The sequence below is a fragment of the Gossypium arboreum genome, chromosome 7 (assembly GCF_025698485.1).
Source record: "Gossypium arboreum isolate Shixiya-1 chromosome 7, ASM2569848v2, whole genome shotgun sequence".
In the NCBI taxonomy this organism is placed as follows: domain Eukaryota; kingdom Viridiplantae; phylum Streptophyta; class Magnoliopsida; order Malvales; family Malvaceae; genus Gossypium; species Gossypium arboreum.
This window is the reverse complement of record NC_069076.1, coordinates 80,309,903-80,325,118: the sequence shown is the minus strand read 5'-3', so window position 1 is coordinate 80,325,118 and position 15,216 is coordinate 80,309,903. Positions and strand designations below refer to the sequence as shown.

The following is a 15,216-nucleotide window of genomic DNA, read 5'->3' as shown; positions in this document are numbered from 1 at the left end:
TGAAATGTGGCTGGTGTGTTGCAAAGATCAAAATGCATAAGGTGAAAAGCGAAAGTACCAAAGGGACAGGTGAATGTAGTTTTTTCTTGATCCTCAGATGCAATAGCAATTTGATTGTATCTAGAATAGCTTTTCCAGCAAGCCTATCCAATATTTGGTCAATGAAAGGTATTTGGAAGTGGTCCTTCCTTATGGTCGCATTAAGTTTGCGATAATCCACATAAACTCGCCATCCCGTAGGAATACGTGTAGGAATTAATTCATCTTTGTCATTGCTAACCACAGTACTGCCACTCTTCTTAGGAACGCATTGTACTGGACTTACCTAATTACTATTAGAGATAAGGTAAATAACTCTAACATCAAGTCATTTTATAATTTCTTTCTTAACATCTTCTTTCATCTTCTCATTTAACCTTTTTTGTTGCTCAATCGATTGCTTACCTTCATCTTCCAACTTGATCTTGTACATGCAAAAAAATGGACTGATGCCTCGAATATCGGTAATACTTCAAGCAATAGTTCATTTATGTTGTTTAAGAATAAAAACTAATTTCTCTTCTTGAGCTACATCTACTGTTGCAGAGAAAATAATTGGGAGAGTATTGTTATCACCAACAAAGATGTATTTAAGGTGAGTTGGTAATGGTTTCAATTTTAGAGTAAGAGCTTCATCGATAGATAGCTTGAAAACTGGAGCTTTCTATTTGCTAAGTCTAAGGATTTGATCTACCATCCATGCGTGAGTTCAATATTATTAGCTTCAACCATGCTATCACAATTATCTTCAAATTCATCGTCAGATGTCACTACAAACACCTGAGAAAGTATTGTGTGTTGGGCATTGAATTCTGCCTCAATTGGATCATCCAGCGCATCGATAGTATGGCATGCTTCTTTGTCCTTGCCTTGAATAGATTCGAAAACACTGAAAGTAACGTGTTCATCATTAAGTTGCATGGTTAGTTCACCTTTGTAAACATCAACCAGAGTTCGTCTGGTGGCTAAAAATGGTCATCCCAAGATAATAGGAACCTTCTTGTCTGCCTCGCAGTCGATTATGATAAAATTAGCTAGAAAAACAAATTTATTTGCACGAACTAAGATATCTTTAGTTTTCCCTTCAGGTTGAGCCAAAGATCGATCAGCTAGTTTCAATGCCACTGTAGTAGGTTTCATGTGGCCAATTCCCAACTTTTTGAAAGTTGATAATGACATTATGTTTATGCTAGCTCCCAAATAATGGTTGCCAATCGAACATGGGATAGTAAAGCTCCCAGGATCTTTTATTTTGAGAGGGAACTTATTTGTCAAAAGAGAACTATAGCCTTTTGTGAGTGCAATAGTTTCCATATCATTGAGCTTTTTCTTCTTGGACAAGAATTCCTTCATAAATTTCCCATAATTCGAAATTTGCACAAGCGCGTATACTAAAGGAATATTGATTTGAAGTTGATTTAGTGTGTTTAAGAACTATTGGCACTACTTATCCTGCTCATTCTCCTTGAATCTTTGCGTTGATTGCACCAACACCTTTATTTGCGTCAATAGTTTTGAGGGTCGGACATTAAGCATATGAGTGACAATTTGTGGAACTACTTTGTCTGGTACATCAACAAGCTCATCAGATTCAACCTTCTTACTAGGGATTACTTCACCAATATCTTGAGGTGTTACAAAAGAGGCTATAATCGGCTCGCCAGTTTGTTTACCACTCCTAAGAGTGATAGCCTTACAATGTTCTTTCCCTTTCGGACTAGGATTTTCCATGTCACTAGGTCGTGTGCATGGTGGTCTAGTATTCAGATTTGAAGCAAGTTATCCTAATTGCCTCCAACGCCCGAATAGAAGATGAATTCCCTTTCACAATAGCTTCTGTGCAAGTTATATGTTCCCGCATTAAATATTCAAGGGCTGCTAATGGGTCAGAAGGAGAAGCTTGCGTGTTCTATTGTCGTTGATGTTATTGAACATGCGGATTCGACATTGAAAAGTGTTGTGGTTGTGGCTAGGTTTGGTATGGTTGCATCTAGCCTTATGATTGTGCTGATTGTAGTTCTGCTACTGTTGATTGTAATTTCCTGGTCTTAACTTATAATTTCCTTGAGCAGATATATTCCCATATCAGAATGTCGCAACATTTTGTCCAGCATTCTGAGTTCCCCAAGACTATTGATTGCATGCATAATTATTATAAGAGTTGCCATAAGAATTGTTGTGGATGTTACTGACATAGAATGCATTGTATGTTGTTGTGGAAAATCTTCACAGCTATGATTTTCAATGCAAATCTCACAAAAAAAAAGTAGGAACATCAACTTGTTGAGCGACTTGTATAGGTGCAATGTCACTAGTCCATTGCATATTTTTTATCATGTTTGCAAGAGAAGAAACTTGAGCACTAGGTGCAAAGATTGCATCCAATTCAATAACTCTCGGAGTAGCTTTTGCTTGTGCAGCTCTAGAGTTAGGATATTGATAATCATTCTGAGCAATTCTCTCAAGAATTTCAATCGCATCATTATAAGTACAATCCAATAAAGGTCCATTGGCTAATGCATGGATAAGATTCCTCGTGTGTAAATTTAGCCCATTATAGAAAATCTCAATTTATGTTTCCTGTTGAATGCCTTGCATGGGACAACATCGAAGCAAAGAATTATAACGTTCCCATGTGATGTGAAAATTCTCATTGTCCAGCTGATAATAAGCTTTAATATCATTTCAGAGATGAGGATTCATTGTTGGCGGGTTAAATTGCAAAACAAATTGTGTTGCTAGTGTATTCCAATAAGTAATTGATCTGGTAGGTAGCTCAAGGAACCAAGTACGAGCTCTTCTCCGCAAGGAATAAGGAAATAATTGAATGTTTAAAGCATTATTAGGAAAGCCTTGTTGACTGAAGGAAGCGCAAATCAATAAAAATGATTTTAGATGCTCTCGTGCATCTTCATGTGGTAGCCCAACATATTATCTTTAGAATTCAGCATTTGGAATATTACTGGCTTGAGTTCAACATTTCCAGCTTGGATTGTTGGCCTAACAACTCCCAGTTGTAAGTCATCCAAGACAGGTACTACAAAATCTTGTATAGTTCTGTTTTGTATTTGACCATCTTTCTGCAATAGTGGGTCACTAACATTTTGGTTCTGCATCAGGGGTATAACTGCATTGTTTCTTGGCAAAGTCATATTCTATTGTTCTCGAAGTCTTCTCCGAACAGTTCTTTCAGTTTCTGGATCAAAATTGGCAATAAACTCCGAATTGATTTGGGTCATACAATATCTAAAATAAAATGTGAAAACAACAACAAAAAGAAAATCAGTTAGTAACAATTAAATATTATGCAATAAAAACAAACAACAATAAACATCAAACAAACGCCATCCCCAGCAATGGTGCCAAAACTTGATCGGTTGTTTAATGTCACAGCAATGATGTGCAAGCGTACACTGTCGATGAAAGTATAGTAGACAAATATGAGCCTATCAGATATCGATCCCACGAGGATGGTTGTGTTTTCTTTATCAATGTCAGTGCAATAAATAGATGGAAACGAGATAAATTGTGAGAGTAGGTGTCGAAGAAATAACTTGAAAACAACAAGATAAAATATGATAATGATAAACTGGGATCCCCAACGTGAATATTTAACAGAATGCTAAGTGCTCATAAGGTATAAAAGGATAGGTGATTGTTGATGCATTAAATTGCAATGAATATCTTATCAAGCTTAACTTCTATATTTAATCTAAGACTTAAGCATGCATATTAACCCCACTTTCCGATGCTGGTAATGGTACACCATTAAGAACAAGTGGATTAAATTCCTCTAATCCTTAAGCAACTTCCGTTGTCATGCTTGTTAGCTTGAACTGTCATTGCACCTTCCAGTGTCAGTGACTGCAATAACACTTCCATGCTAAAAAATTCAAACCCAAAGATTAAACAGTAAAAACAAGATTGAATAAAATAAAATTTAACCCAAAAATCATGTGTACTTCCATACTAACATGAAATAGAAAGTAATCACCAACGTTTAGAAAAGAAAAATAAAAGAAACAAATGGAGATGCTATTCCTAGACAACTCGACTTGAATCTCTCTATTCCCTCTTGTGTCACACTTAGGGCTCTTCGTCAGAAGTTAGTCTGCATCCATTTCACATCGGTTCACCTGTCGGAGCTTAAGCCGCCAGAGCCGAAAGCTTCAAGGGATAAGTTGAAGAAGGTGATGATCCAAAAGATCTACCTTTTTATATGAATATTTATATTTTTTTCCAAATAGCCTAGGTGTCCTTTCATCAGAATCATACTGCCTCTTTACGTATAATTTAGTTTGTAACACCCCTAACCCTTATCCGTCGCCGGAACAGGGTTACAGAGCATTACTGGAATTTTTAGATCCAATACAAACATCATATATATAATTTAATATACATATCACAAATTAACCATATTGTCTCTTTTATGAGCCCTCGAGGCCCAAAAATATGTGCTAGAAATAAATCGAGACTAAACCGGGTACTCAGGAAATTTTTCTGAAAACATCAAAAAATTTCGTAGAAACAAAGGACACATGCCCATGTGTTAGCCGTCTGTTTCACATGGTCCAGTCACACGCCCGTGTGTCTGGCTGTGTGGACTCAAAATGAACCTTAAACAACAAGTTTACCATTCCTACAATCTTAAACACTAAGCAACTTAAAAACCATTTATTCAACCAATTCAAAACACAATTAAACACGTTCAAAATACGTCAAAATATACATCCTAGGTGCCTAACCATTGTACCCTCATAGGTACCACAATTTTATTATCAAAACATATCAATAAGACCTCGTTCAAATCAAATTTGTAAACATGCCAATTTTAACTTAAATCGCCTATATTCTATCTATTTGGACTTCAATTTTAACATGTCATATTATGACCTCAAACATAAGCATATATATTTTTATATATAACCAACCCAAAATTAACTTATAATCATATTTACAATCAATCCATGAAATAGTTAGCATTTAGACGCCCTAGGTACATGCCGACATAAAAAGAAAAACATTACCACATTTTGAGTTCGGGATCGTTGATGGATACTGAATCCGCGATCAACTTAAGTACCTGAGATGCACACGGAAAAAGAAACCATATGCTGAGTATAAACTCAGTGGTATTTCTATAATTCGAATAGTTTTAAGTAAAATAATATAACATGCACTTTAAATCATACATTAACATTAGTGATTCAATTTATCAATTTATTCATAATACATTCAATTCTTATCATTTGCTATCTCAAAGAGCTTTTCACAATATGTCACACAATTGATATGTCTCATTTCCATTTCACATTCGGTATTATCAAATACCTTTCATAATATCACTCCTTTTAATTACCCCTATTAACACAACTCGGACTCAGACGGATACACGAATCCAACCAAAACACACCAGTTTGGTACCAAGTACCTCATCGGATAATTCGAAGTAATGATTTGACACCTAGTGCCTCATTGACTAACCGAAGTAAATTGGCACCCAATGCCTCATCAAATTAATCTGAAGTAATAGATTGACACCTAGTGTCTCATTGACTCAAGGTCGAAGTAATCCCTGAACTCTTCCAATCCTATGGCATGCCATCTATATCCGACTCAGCCCCGATACAATTAATAGGGTTTCAATTCATTTTTCAAATGCCACAATCATCTAATATTCAAATATCACATTAATCACAAATTCACATACATTCAATTCAATCTTAAAATGCTAATTACGCACCTCATTCACTTACCATAAACATTAAATCAAAATACAACAATTAATATTTAGATTCGGATTATAGAAATACAAACCAGAACTTCCGAGCTACTCCTCGTCGACTTTATCTTTTCTTTTATTAGTTGAAGTTTCTGGCACAATGTTAGCTACGAAAATTAAACAATTAAAATTCATCAATACAACAAAATTCAATTTCACATTAAATATTTAAATTTATATTCAACATTTGCCTAAATTCTAATTTAGTCCCTAAATCAAGACTAACATTATTTCTTCATAACTAATTCTATATTTTCATTCAATTCTCACTTTAAACTAGTTTTAATCTAATTTCACTTAAATCCCTAAATTTTAAATTTTTAAAATTTAGTCCCTAATGCTCAAAACTTATAATTTATTCTACAATTCAATCCTTTTTCATTTCTAGCTTAAAAATATATCAATTTAGTCCCTAATACTCTAATTATTCAACATAGACAATATATAAAAATTCAATTATTTCTAAAATTTTGATGTTGGTTGGGTAGTATTTAGTTCTAGGATTCTAAAACATAAAATGATAAGAAAATGGACTAAATTAACTTACCAATAAGAAAATTCAATTTGTCTTTTTCTTCTCTGCTTTCGCTCTACTTTGTTCTTTTTTTCTATTCTTTTTTATTTGTTTTATTTATTTATTTATTTATTATAATAATAATATAATATAATATAATATAATATATATTCTTAAGTATTAAGTATACATATATTATTATATACATATGTATTTTATTTTTACACTTGTATACACAATCACCATACACTTGTTAATTAGGGTTTAATTTCTTTTTAATCTTTTCACTTTTTCTCTAATCTATAATTAAACTTTCACCCTTTTATGCAATTTAGTCTTTATACCTAATTATTCTTAATTCAAACTAATTCACCTAACCAAAACCTAATTAACTACACAACTAACTTCGTAAATATTTTAAATAAATATTTACGAGTCCGTTTTACGAAAACAGAGACCCAAAAATACACTTTTAATACATGTGACTATCGGGTTGTTACAGTACCAGACTGGATAGCTCACGCATTTTAGTTTCTATTCAGATAGCTGTCAGGTGCGGCGACAATTTTGGATGCAATCTAAAAATACTCAGCAGCGACATTAGTACCAGAACATGACAAAATTAAGGATAACTAAGTTAAGATCCATTGAGTTATAAACTGTAAATTACTAAATTGAAAATGCTAAAATGTGTGCTAAAGATAACTAAATGGGAACAAATTAACCAATAAGTAAAGAGAAAACATATGTTCTTTCTAGTATTATCAGCTAACAACCACTTGAGTATGAAGATCAAGGTTAGACCTTCACTCGGCCAGGGCCTTAGTCAAGTTCCTTGTGGTGTCTTCCTGATCTTTTCTAAAGGATTCCTTACTAGATTGGAGTAGACTATCCAAATCAACCTTGTGGCGAAGCTCTTGAGCCTTAAGTTGCTCATTTAATGAGGATTTTATCTCTTTTATTGATTTGACCTCCCTTTCCAGTTGGATGCATTTGGTCTGCGTGTACATGGACTTAGTCGTCTAGGCCATGATACAGGAATCGAGATGTTCGATCTTGTTTCTATAAATTTGACCAGATTGGCGTAGTTTAACTATAGTCTGTTCACCAACTCTGATTGCCTCCTCTGAGTTCACAACCTTGGTATTATGATAATTACTGGTTTATTAGAGGAGCCCACTCCACAACCCATACTTCACAGATAAAGCTTATGAAAATTTCGCCATTAATGAAAGAGGAGACAATTCTAGATTTGAAGAAAGATATGAGCGGAGAGATTCTTTCATTTGAGGTGGTATCATGCTATTCTGACTTTGGAAGATAGAGTTCAGAGAAATAAAAGATGACCCTGATTTCAATAAGCCACGTCATGGAAAAAACTCATTTGTTTCTTAAGAAGAAGCCTGCCAGGGCTGAAAACTTGTAGGAACCACTGGCTACTCTGGGTGCAATGTTTCTATTAGGAACTTAGCCAATGGAGGTTCAGTGTTGTAAATTGGAGAATCTATAGAGTGAGAGAACATCATTGGAACTGAAGGTACTATAAGAAGTGCAAGAATTAGTGAAACAGGAGTTTTAAGAGTAAAGAGCCCATTCCTAAGTTTACATCACTGTAGTTGTGGGTGTTCACTTTCTTCAGTTTCTTGAGTACTCTCTTCTGCTCTGTGTCTCTTCTGATTTTTCTTCGCTACTAATTTCTTCGAAGAAGAAATAGTAGATATTTCTTTAGCATGAACCTCAGCCAATATGAAAATTAGCCTGACTCAAAGAAGAAGAAGAAATAGTACTAAAAAGTGTGATAATCCAATTGCAAGTACGAATTCCACAAACTTCATAAAAAAAGAAAAGAGGTTCCCCTATATGCCCAATCAAGATTCATGCTAAATTTCTAGTAGTATTGTGAGGCCAAGCCATTGAAGCCGAGGGCACATTGCAATCATCTAACCAACTAACAGGGTTAGTTACCCGATGATAGTTTGGGCTTAGATTCTGTAAGCAATATTGGAAAATGTTTCTAACTGTAACAACTTCCACTAGCTTCAGTGTACGCCCCATTTTCAGCCGTTTGTATTGTTTCAATGCAACTTGAGAATCAACTGATTGACAGTGAGTACAAACAGATTCCTAAGGAAAGTGCCAACATATGGGAAAACCAAAACCATTCTCGAGTCTGTAGATGACTTATGAATTTATCCTTCCTTAAGTTTAGATTTGAGATACTGTTCTAGATGATAGGCTCGCAACCTTGGCATACACTGAAATGAGTATTTCCAATAGTAGTCTCTTGTTTTTTACTTTTAATGTTAGTATTTTTGGACGAAAAGATTTATTTGTGTTTAAGGGAGATAGTATGATAGTTTTAAAGTGTGTTTGAGTTCACGGTGATGTAGTGGCACTTGGAGACCCCCAAATTTCATTTGCAATGTAGGGATTGAACCATCACCTTAAAAGCCCATCGAATTACAACTCGGGCTCCCAGTTCATGGTGGTTATATAGTCACAGGTTGAAGTATAACTAGGGCTCTCGATTGACAGTGGCTATATGTTAACAGGTTGGAGTATAACATGAGAGCCTAGTTGACGATGGTTATGCAGTTATGAGTTTAAGTTTAATGCCACCAAAAGAGGATATTTTATAAACCTCATACATAAGTTTGAGACTATAATTATAGGAAAAACTAAGGGACTTTTTAGTATAATCAACTAATTATTTTTTCTATATTTATCAAAGTAATATCTTTAACCTCATTGTTCGAAACCTGTGATAGATTTGGGGGCAAGAGGAATTTTAAGGGGAAGAGTGATTGTGGCACTGGAGAAAATATGAAAGTCCTTTTGGGACGACAATGATTACTTTGATTAAAGAACTCATTAGTAACTACAATTGTTGTTGCCTTGACTCATGTTTTAGCTTTCTCTCTACTGCCACAGTCACTACATCCTTGAAAGTCCTCTTGGCCCCAACTCTGTTACAGGTTTCAAACAATTAGGTTAAGGATACTGCTTTGGTAGAGATGAAGAAAAAGAATAAGTTGATTATACTATAAAGCCTCTTTGTTTTTCCCTATGATTATGATCTCAAACTTATCTATGAGATTTATAAAGCATCCTCTTCTAGTATTATGAAACTTGAACTTGTGATTGCATAACCACTATCAACTGGGCTCCTAAGTTATACTCCAACCCATAACCACATTGTAACAGCCCGATTTTAGGCCTAGTCAGAATAGTGGTTTTGGGACCACAAATCTAGAGACAGAGAAATTATTTTATTATTATTTTGGTGTTATAGCATAATTATATGAGTGCATGAAAATTTTGGTAAATTAATTTTAGCGATTGTGAGCTCACAAAAAATGACTAAATTGCATAAAGGGCAAAAGTTTTTTTTACTAGCTAGATGTGTTAAATAGCTAGAGAACCATAATTTGGGGAATTTAAAGTGCAATTAGACCCTTTTAAAAGAGGTGGCCGGCCATAGGGGACAAAGAGAGTCATGTTGACTAGGTTAGGTGGACATTTGGTGACTTATTTGACTAAAATAAAAATAAAGAAAAGAGAGGCTATAGTGTCATCTTCTCCATCGATTTTTTTCAGCAACTAAGGGGGTTTAGAGAGCTCAAAATATCAGCCATTTGTTTCTCTTGCAAGTAAGTCATTTAAAAGGTTATTCTTGATGATTTTTGTATTTTTGGACCCCTTGTAGCATGAGCTTTCTAATAAGGGGACTACTTTGAAAAATGGATGAAAGTCTAGGGTTTTTCCATGAAAGAATTTATTTTTTTAGCTAAAATTTTATGGAAGAAAAAGAATCTTGATTGTTAAATAAACAACTTTTGTGAAAGGGGTTTCATAAAAACACCTAATTGGGCTATTTTGTAAAGTTAGTAAAATAGGTGGTAATTGTGCGAAAGTTTTGAAATTGTGAGTTTCTATAGGTATAAAAAGAGTATGGATAGGCTTGGTTAATGAGTAAACTCGATAAAAATTAATTTACGAGCCTAAGGGTAAAATCGTAATTTTTGTAAAGTTTAAGGGCAAAACGATCATTTTGCCGAATTGTAAATTGTAGACTGTTTTTTATTAATGTGATAATTAAATGAGTGAAATTTTATTATTATAGATCAAGAAATACGCAATCCGGACCTAGACCGGGGAAAAGCCAAGCAAGCAGATTAAATACAATTAGTCGCCTACATTTTGTGTAGTTCAAGCAAGCAGATCAAGAAATACACAATCTGGACCTAGACCGAGGTAAATTGTACATAAATAATGTAACTTATTTGTATTTATGTATTGTATAATTAATATGACATAAATTGTGGACTATTGCTGTGAATGTGCATGATGAGAATTAATGTAGTAGAGATTCCCGGTTGAACCTTAGGAATAATTTGGATATTCATGCCATGACATTTGGGTGATGTATGTGCTAGTGTAAGACCTGTCTGTGACATGGCATCGACACCGATAGATGAGAGCTAATATAAGACCTGCCTAGGACATGGCATCGGCTTCAAGATATGCAAGTTAGTGTAAGACCTGTCTGGGACATGGCATTAGCCTCGATGTATGGAAGTCAGTGTAAGACCTGTCTGGGACATGGCATTGACTTAGATGTGAGAACCAATGTAAGACCATGTTTGGAACATGGCGTCGGCATCGTACCCCATGTTTGAGACTTAGTGATTATCCTGTAGTATTCCAAACGGTTCAACGGAAATTTACTGTTTATTTCAAAATGATAGAGCTTATGACCATATTGTGAGTGTACAGGTACTCATATGAAATTGATGATATGTGAATTCTATTCTTGTTGTATGAATAGCGATGAATGAACATGAGTAAGTTGTGTTATGAACATTTACTCTTTTGTGTGAGTCATAATATATTGGGAGTATGATCACATTTGGTAACATGGTTGTTATTTCGATATTTACATGTAACTTACTAAGCTTTGTGCTTACCCTTTTCCTTTCCATTTTCTTGTAGTGCTGCCAAATTAGCCCATGGATCAAAAAACGCCAAGGCATCGCTCACACTATCACTCGAAGCTTTTGGTATAGTTAGTTTTATTATCTCGAGTATGGCATGTATAGGGATTGAGTCTTTTTGTTATGTGTCATATTGTTAAGTTAGCCAATTGTGTTGGCTTGGAACGAAAACCTTCCTTTTTTTTTTTTAGCCATGGTTAATGGCTAATATTCATTATTGATAATTGCAAATGATGATGCTTCCATGGATGAAAAAAATGTATGATTGATCAAGTGCATGTTTGGTTTGTTAGAGTGTCATGAGGTTTGTATTTGAATGTCATGTTGCGGTTGATTTAGTATTATATTGTTGTGTGGATTGGAGATATTTGTTGTTGTGTAGGTTGGTGTAAGTAAGGATGGCAAAAATGCTTGGTAGATAGCCTTGTTTTTTTTTTTTGTCCACACGGGTAGACACACGGGCGTGTGTCTAGACCGTGTGCGACACAGTCAGCTTCATGGACCGTGTGTCCCCTACACATTAAAATTTCAAGTTAGTATGCATGGTAGTAAACACACGGGTAGAGACACGGCCGTGTGTCTCAGCCATGTGGAGGATATGGCCTTTGGGCATGGGCGTGTGCCCAGGCCGTGTGAAGTCTGTACGTTAAATGTGGAATTAAATTCACCACATGGCCTAGCACATGGGCGTGTGCCTTGGCCGTGTGCCCCTAAATGGTTGCTGACGTCAGAAACAGAATGTCAAGGTTTTTGGACACGGGTTGAGACAGAAGCGTGTCATGGCCGTGTGAGGGACAGAGGCATGTGGCAGGCCGTGTAAAAACCCCTGTAGGTTCGAATTAGGAATTAATTTTACACGGGTTAGGGACACGGTCGTGTCTCGATGTGTTTAGGCCGTATGAACTGCACGGGCCTTCAACATGACCATGTCAAGAAGGCCAAACGGGCGTGTCGCCCCTTCCACACGGGCGTGTGCCCCTATTTCAAGAGTCATTTTCCAAAGTTCTTTAAAGTGCCCGGTTTGGTTCCGAATCGTCCTTAAAGCTTGTTTTGGGCCTCATAGACCCATAATAAGGAATTCTAGACAAGGTTTGAAAAGTTTTAAATTTGATCAAGTTTTTATGATTCGTAAATGTTGGAATACATGTGTTTAAGTTTAGTAATGCCTCGTACTCAGTCCCGGCCTCGGACTCGGGTAAGGAGTGTTACACACATAACCACCATTAACTAGGAGCCTTAGTTATACTTTAAATCGTGACCGTATAAGCACCATGAATTGGGAGCTTGAGTTGCAATACTATGGGCTTCTGAGGTGATGGTTCCATCCTGATTCGATATATGAAATGTGTGGGTCTCCTAGCACTAGTATATCACCGTGAACTCAAATATACCTTAAAAACTATCACAATATCTACCTCAAACACAAACACAAATAAATCTCTCTCTAAATTTTCAACATCCGGCACAAAAAAATTTTTGACCCGTTTTTTATTTCTCTCTTCAAAATTAATCTATTTCCTTAAATATGGAAAAAAATTACCTGAAACTCTAAATAAATTTCAAAACCGACATTTTTATCAAATTTACCCTAAGAAAATAAGAAGTGAAATAGAAAAAAGTCAAAGCCATGTAGGTTGAAGAGTGAAATTGGGAATGTAGAGTGGAGAAAATCACAGCTTTCGTTCATTTGTTATTTCTTTTTTATTTTCTTTCCTTTCATTTTCTTTTATCTCTAAGCTTCTCTTGCTTTCTCTCTCCTCATCTCATAATCCTTGTTTAAGAAATGAGTTCTTTCAAAAATTAAACAACCATCCGTTACAGTTGTTATTTGAGCTTGCATCGTGGTAGATGATGCAAAATAGAAACTGTTGTTCTGTAATGCCGCCGTCATTTGAAAACCTAATCCTGATAGTTTGATAAAAGTAATATGGCAGATTGCGTTTTGCTTTCTATATTACAGATAAAATATGCAAAATTGCCTTAGCCTTTTTTTATTTGAAGTAAACTGGCCCATCAGGATAAAAAACCAAAAATTATAAATAAAAAGGGTAAATTATAAAATTATTCACTCAATTTTTATTAAAATTCTTTTTTTGCCATTAAACAATGAAAATTTAACATTTTGATCACTAGCGTTATCAAGTCATAATGTTTTGGTCACTCGTCCGTTAATAGCAATTGCAACCTTAATGGAAGTGTGATGTAGCATGCTAATTTCAAGGTTTAATATCTAATTTAACCCATGAACTATAGTTAACGATTCAATTTGATACTTTTACAACTTTTTAACACTAATTCTAAAAAAATTATAGAAAACTCTAAAAATATAAAAATATCTTAAAAATTCTGAAATTCATATTTTTGAAATTATAAAATATTTTTACAATTATCTTTATGTAAAAAATTTAAAAATCATAAAATTCTATAAAAGTTGTATAAAAATTATCTAAAATCTAAAAATATATAAGTTGGCAAAAGATAAAAAATATTTTAAATTATAAAAAATTACATATCCCTTTTACCACTAATTCCAGAACTGGACCGATTAATCTAACTGACTGAATCCAGAATCGATCAACATATCAATCCAGAATAAAGGGTTGGATCGGTTAACGCAGAAACTAGTTGAATTGGCTGGTTGGACTCGTAGAATTGATTCTATTTTCTTTTTAAATTTATTTAAATTTTAAATTTTTAATAATCTATTCAATTGATTCGGGAATCAATGGTTAATTGATTGGACCATCAGTGGAAATCCTTTGTCTTTTATAACAAAAGAGCATTTTCACACCAATTTTAAATATTCTAAAGAAATTACAACAAACTATTAACTAATTAAAACATTATAATAATTCCTCCATTATAGTGTTTGGCTAGAATTTCGAGTATCAAAGTCTTATTTTATTAAAGTTTACTAAGAGTGAAATGCTTAAAATTTGGCTAATAAGAATTACAAGTGAACATGTCTTGCTATAGTGGAAATAAAAGTGGTATATGCTAAGTGTTTATTATTGTAAATGAAATGAATATAAATATATTATGTGATTAAATGAACTCGGTGAAATATGAAATTGTTAAATTAATTTTATTTGATAAATTATTTTGATATAACAAATAAAAATATTTTTAAATGAAAATTTGTTTTTAAAATAAAGAATTAATAAAGTTCAAAACATAAAAATAATTTCAAGACTTCCAAACATCTTAACAATTATTTTTCTAGCATCCATAAAAATTTTAAAATTAATTCACCCCATCTTAACAATTTCGATTTGATTATTTAAGCTAACATAAATGAATGATTGATGGAATCTAAAAGTGAGAGAAGAAGAGAATAACTAGCAAATTTGCTTAAATGAATGCTTAATTCATGAGAATATTTTTCATGTTCTTAATCATCTGAAAACAAAGATGTTAGGAAGAATTTTCTCTCCTCAACCCATTATTCTTACTATAAATTCTAAAATAATTTCTTTTTTTATTATCATTCGGTAATAAGTTGTTTTTAAATGTAAGTAAGAGATGAACCAAATATATAAGAGAATGAAAATTTAGATATCTAAATGAAAAAAATTATATAATTTAAGTGTCTTTTTCATATAAGCTGAATATTAATATAGGTATTGCAATTATTAAACTGTGCTTTATATTTTAGGAATGTATTTAAATAGAGTAATTTAGTCTATATATTATTAAAAGGAATTAAATTAAATTAAATACATATAGATTTAAAATTATTGTTTTAAAAATATCATTTAATAAAATTAATATTTTTAAAAGTGAAAATATTTATTTGAGATCCAACTATAGTTAAAAATAATAATTTTAATAATATTATTTATATAATAAATATTAACTCTAATGCAATTTAAAATTTATTCAACTTT

The 15,216-nt window shown here is 33.5% G+C and overlaps 1 protein-coding gene across 1 annotated transcript; it reads right to left on the bottom strand.

Annotated features, from left to right (window-relative positions):
- Positions 1 to 729: 729 nt before the first annotated feature.
- Positions 730 to 1,392, bottom strand: LOC108478115 (uncharacterized). The gene is made up of 2 exons (XM_017780541.1): positions 1,098 to 1,392; positions 730 to 1,004 (listed from the first exon to the last, which is right to left on the bottom strand). The coding sequence occupies exons 1-2, from the start codon at positions 1,390 to 1,392 to the stop codon at positions 730 to 732; spliced, it is 570 nt and encodes a 189-aa protein (XP_017636030.1).
- Positions 1,393 to 15,216: the final 13,824 nt, after the last annotated feature.

Bases quoted from the DNA above. Each gene is read 5' to 3' on its own strand.
- LOC108478115 (XM_017780541.1), bottom strand. From the start codon at position 1,392: ATGAAGGAATTCTTGTCCAAGAAGAAAAAGCTCAATGATATGGAAACT. The intron at 1,005-1,097 runs GTGCAAATAAAT...GACCATTTTTAG, and splicing joins AACTAAAGATATCTTAGTTC to CCACCAGACGAACTCTGGTT.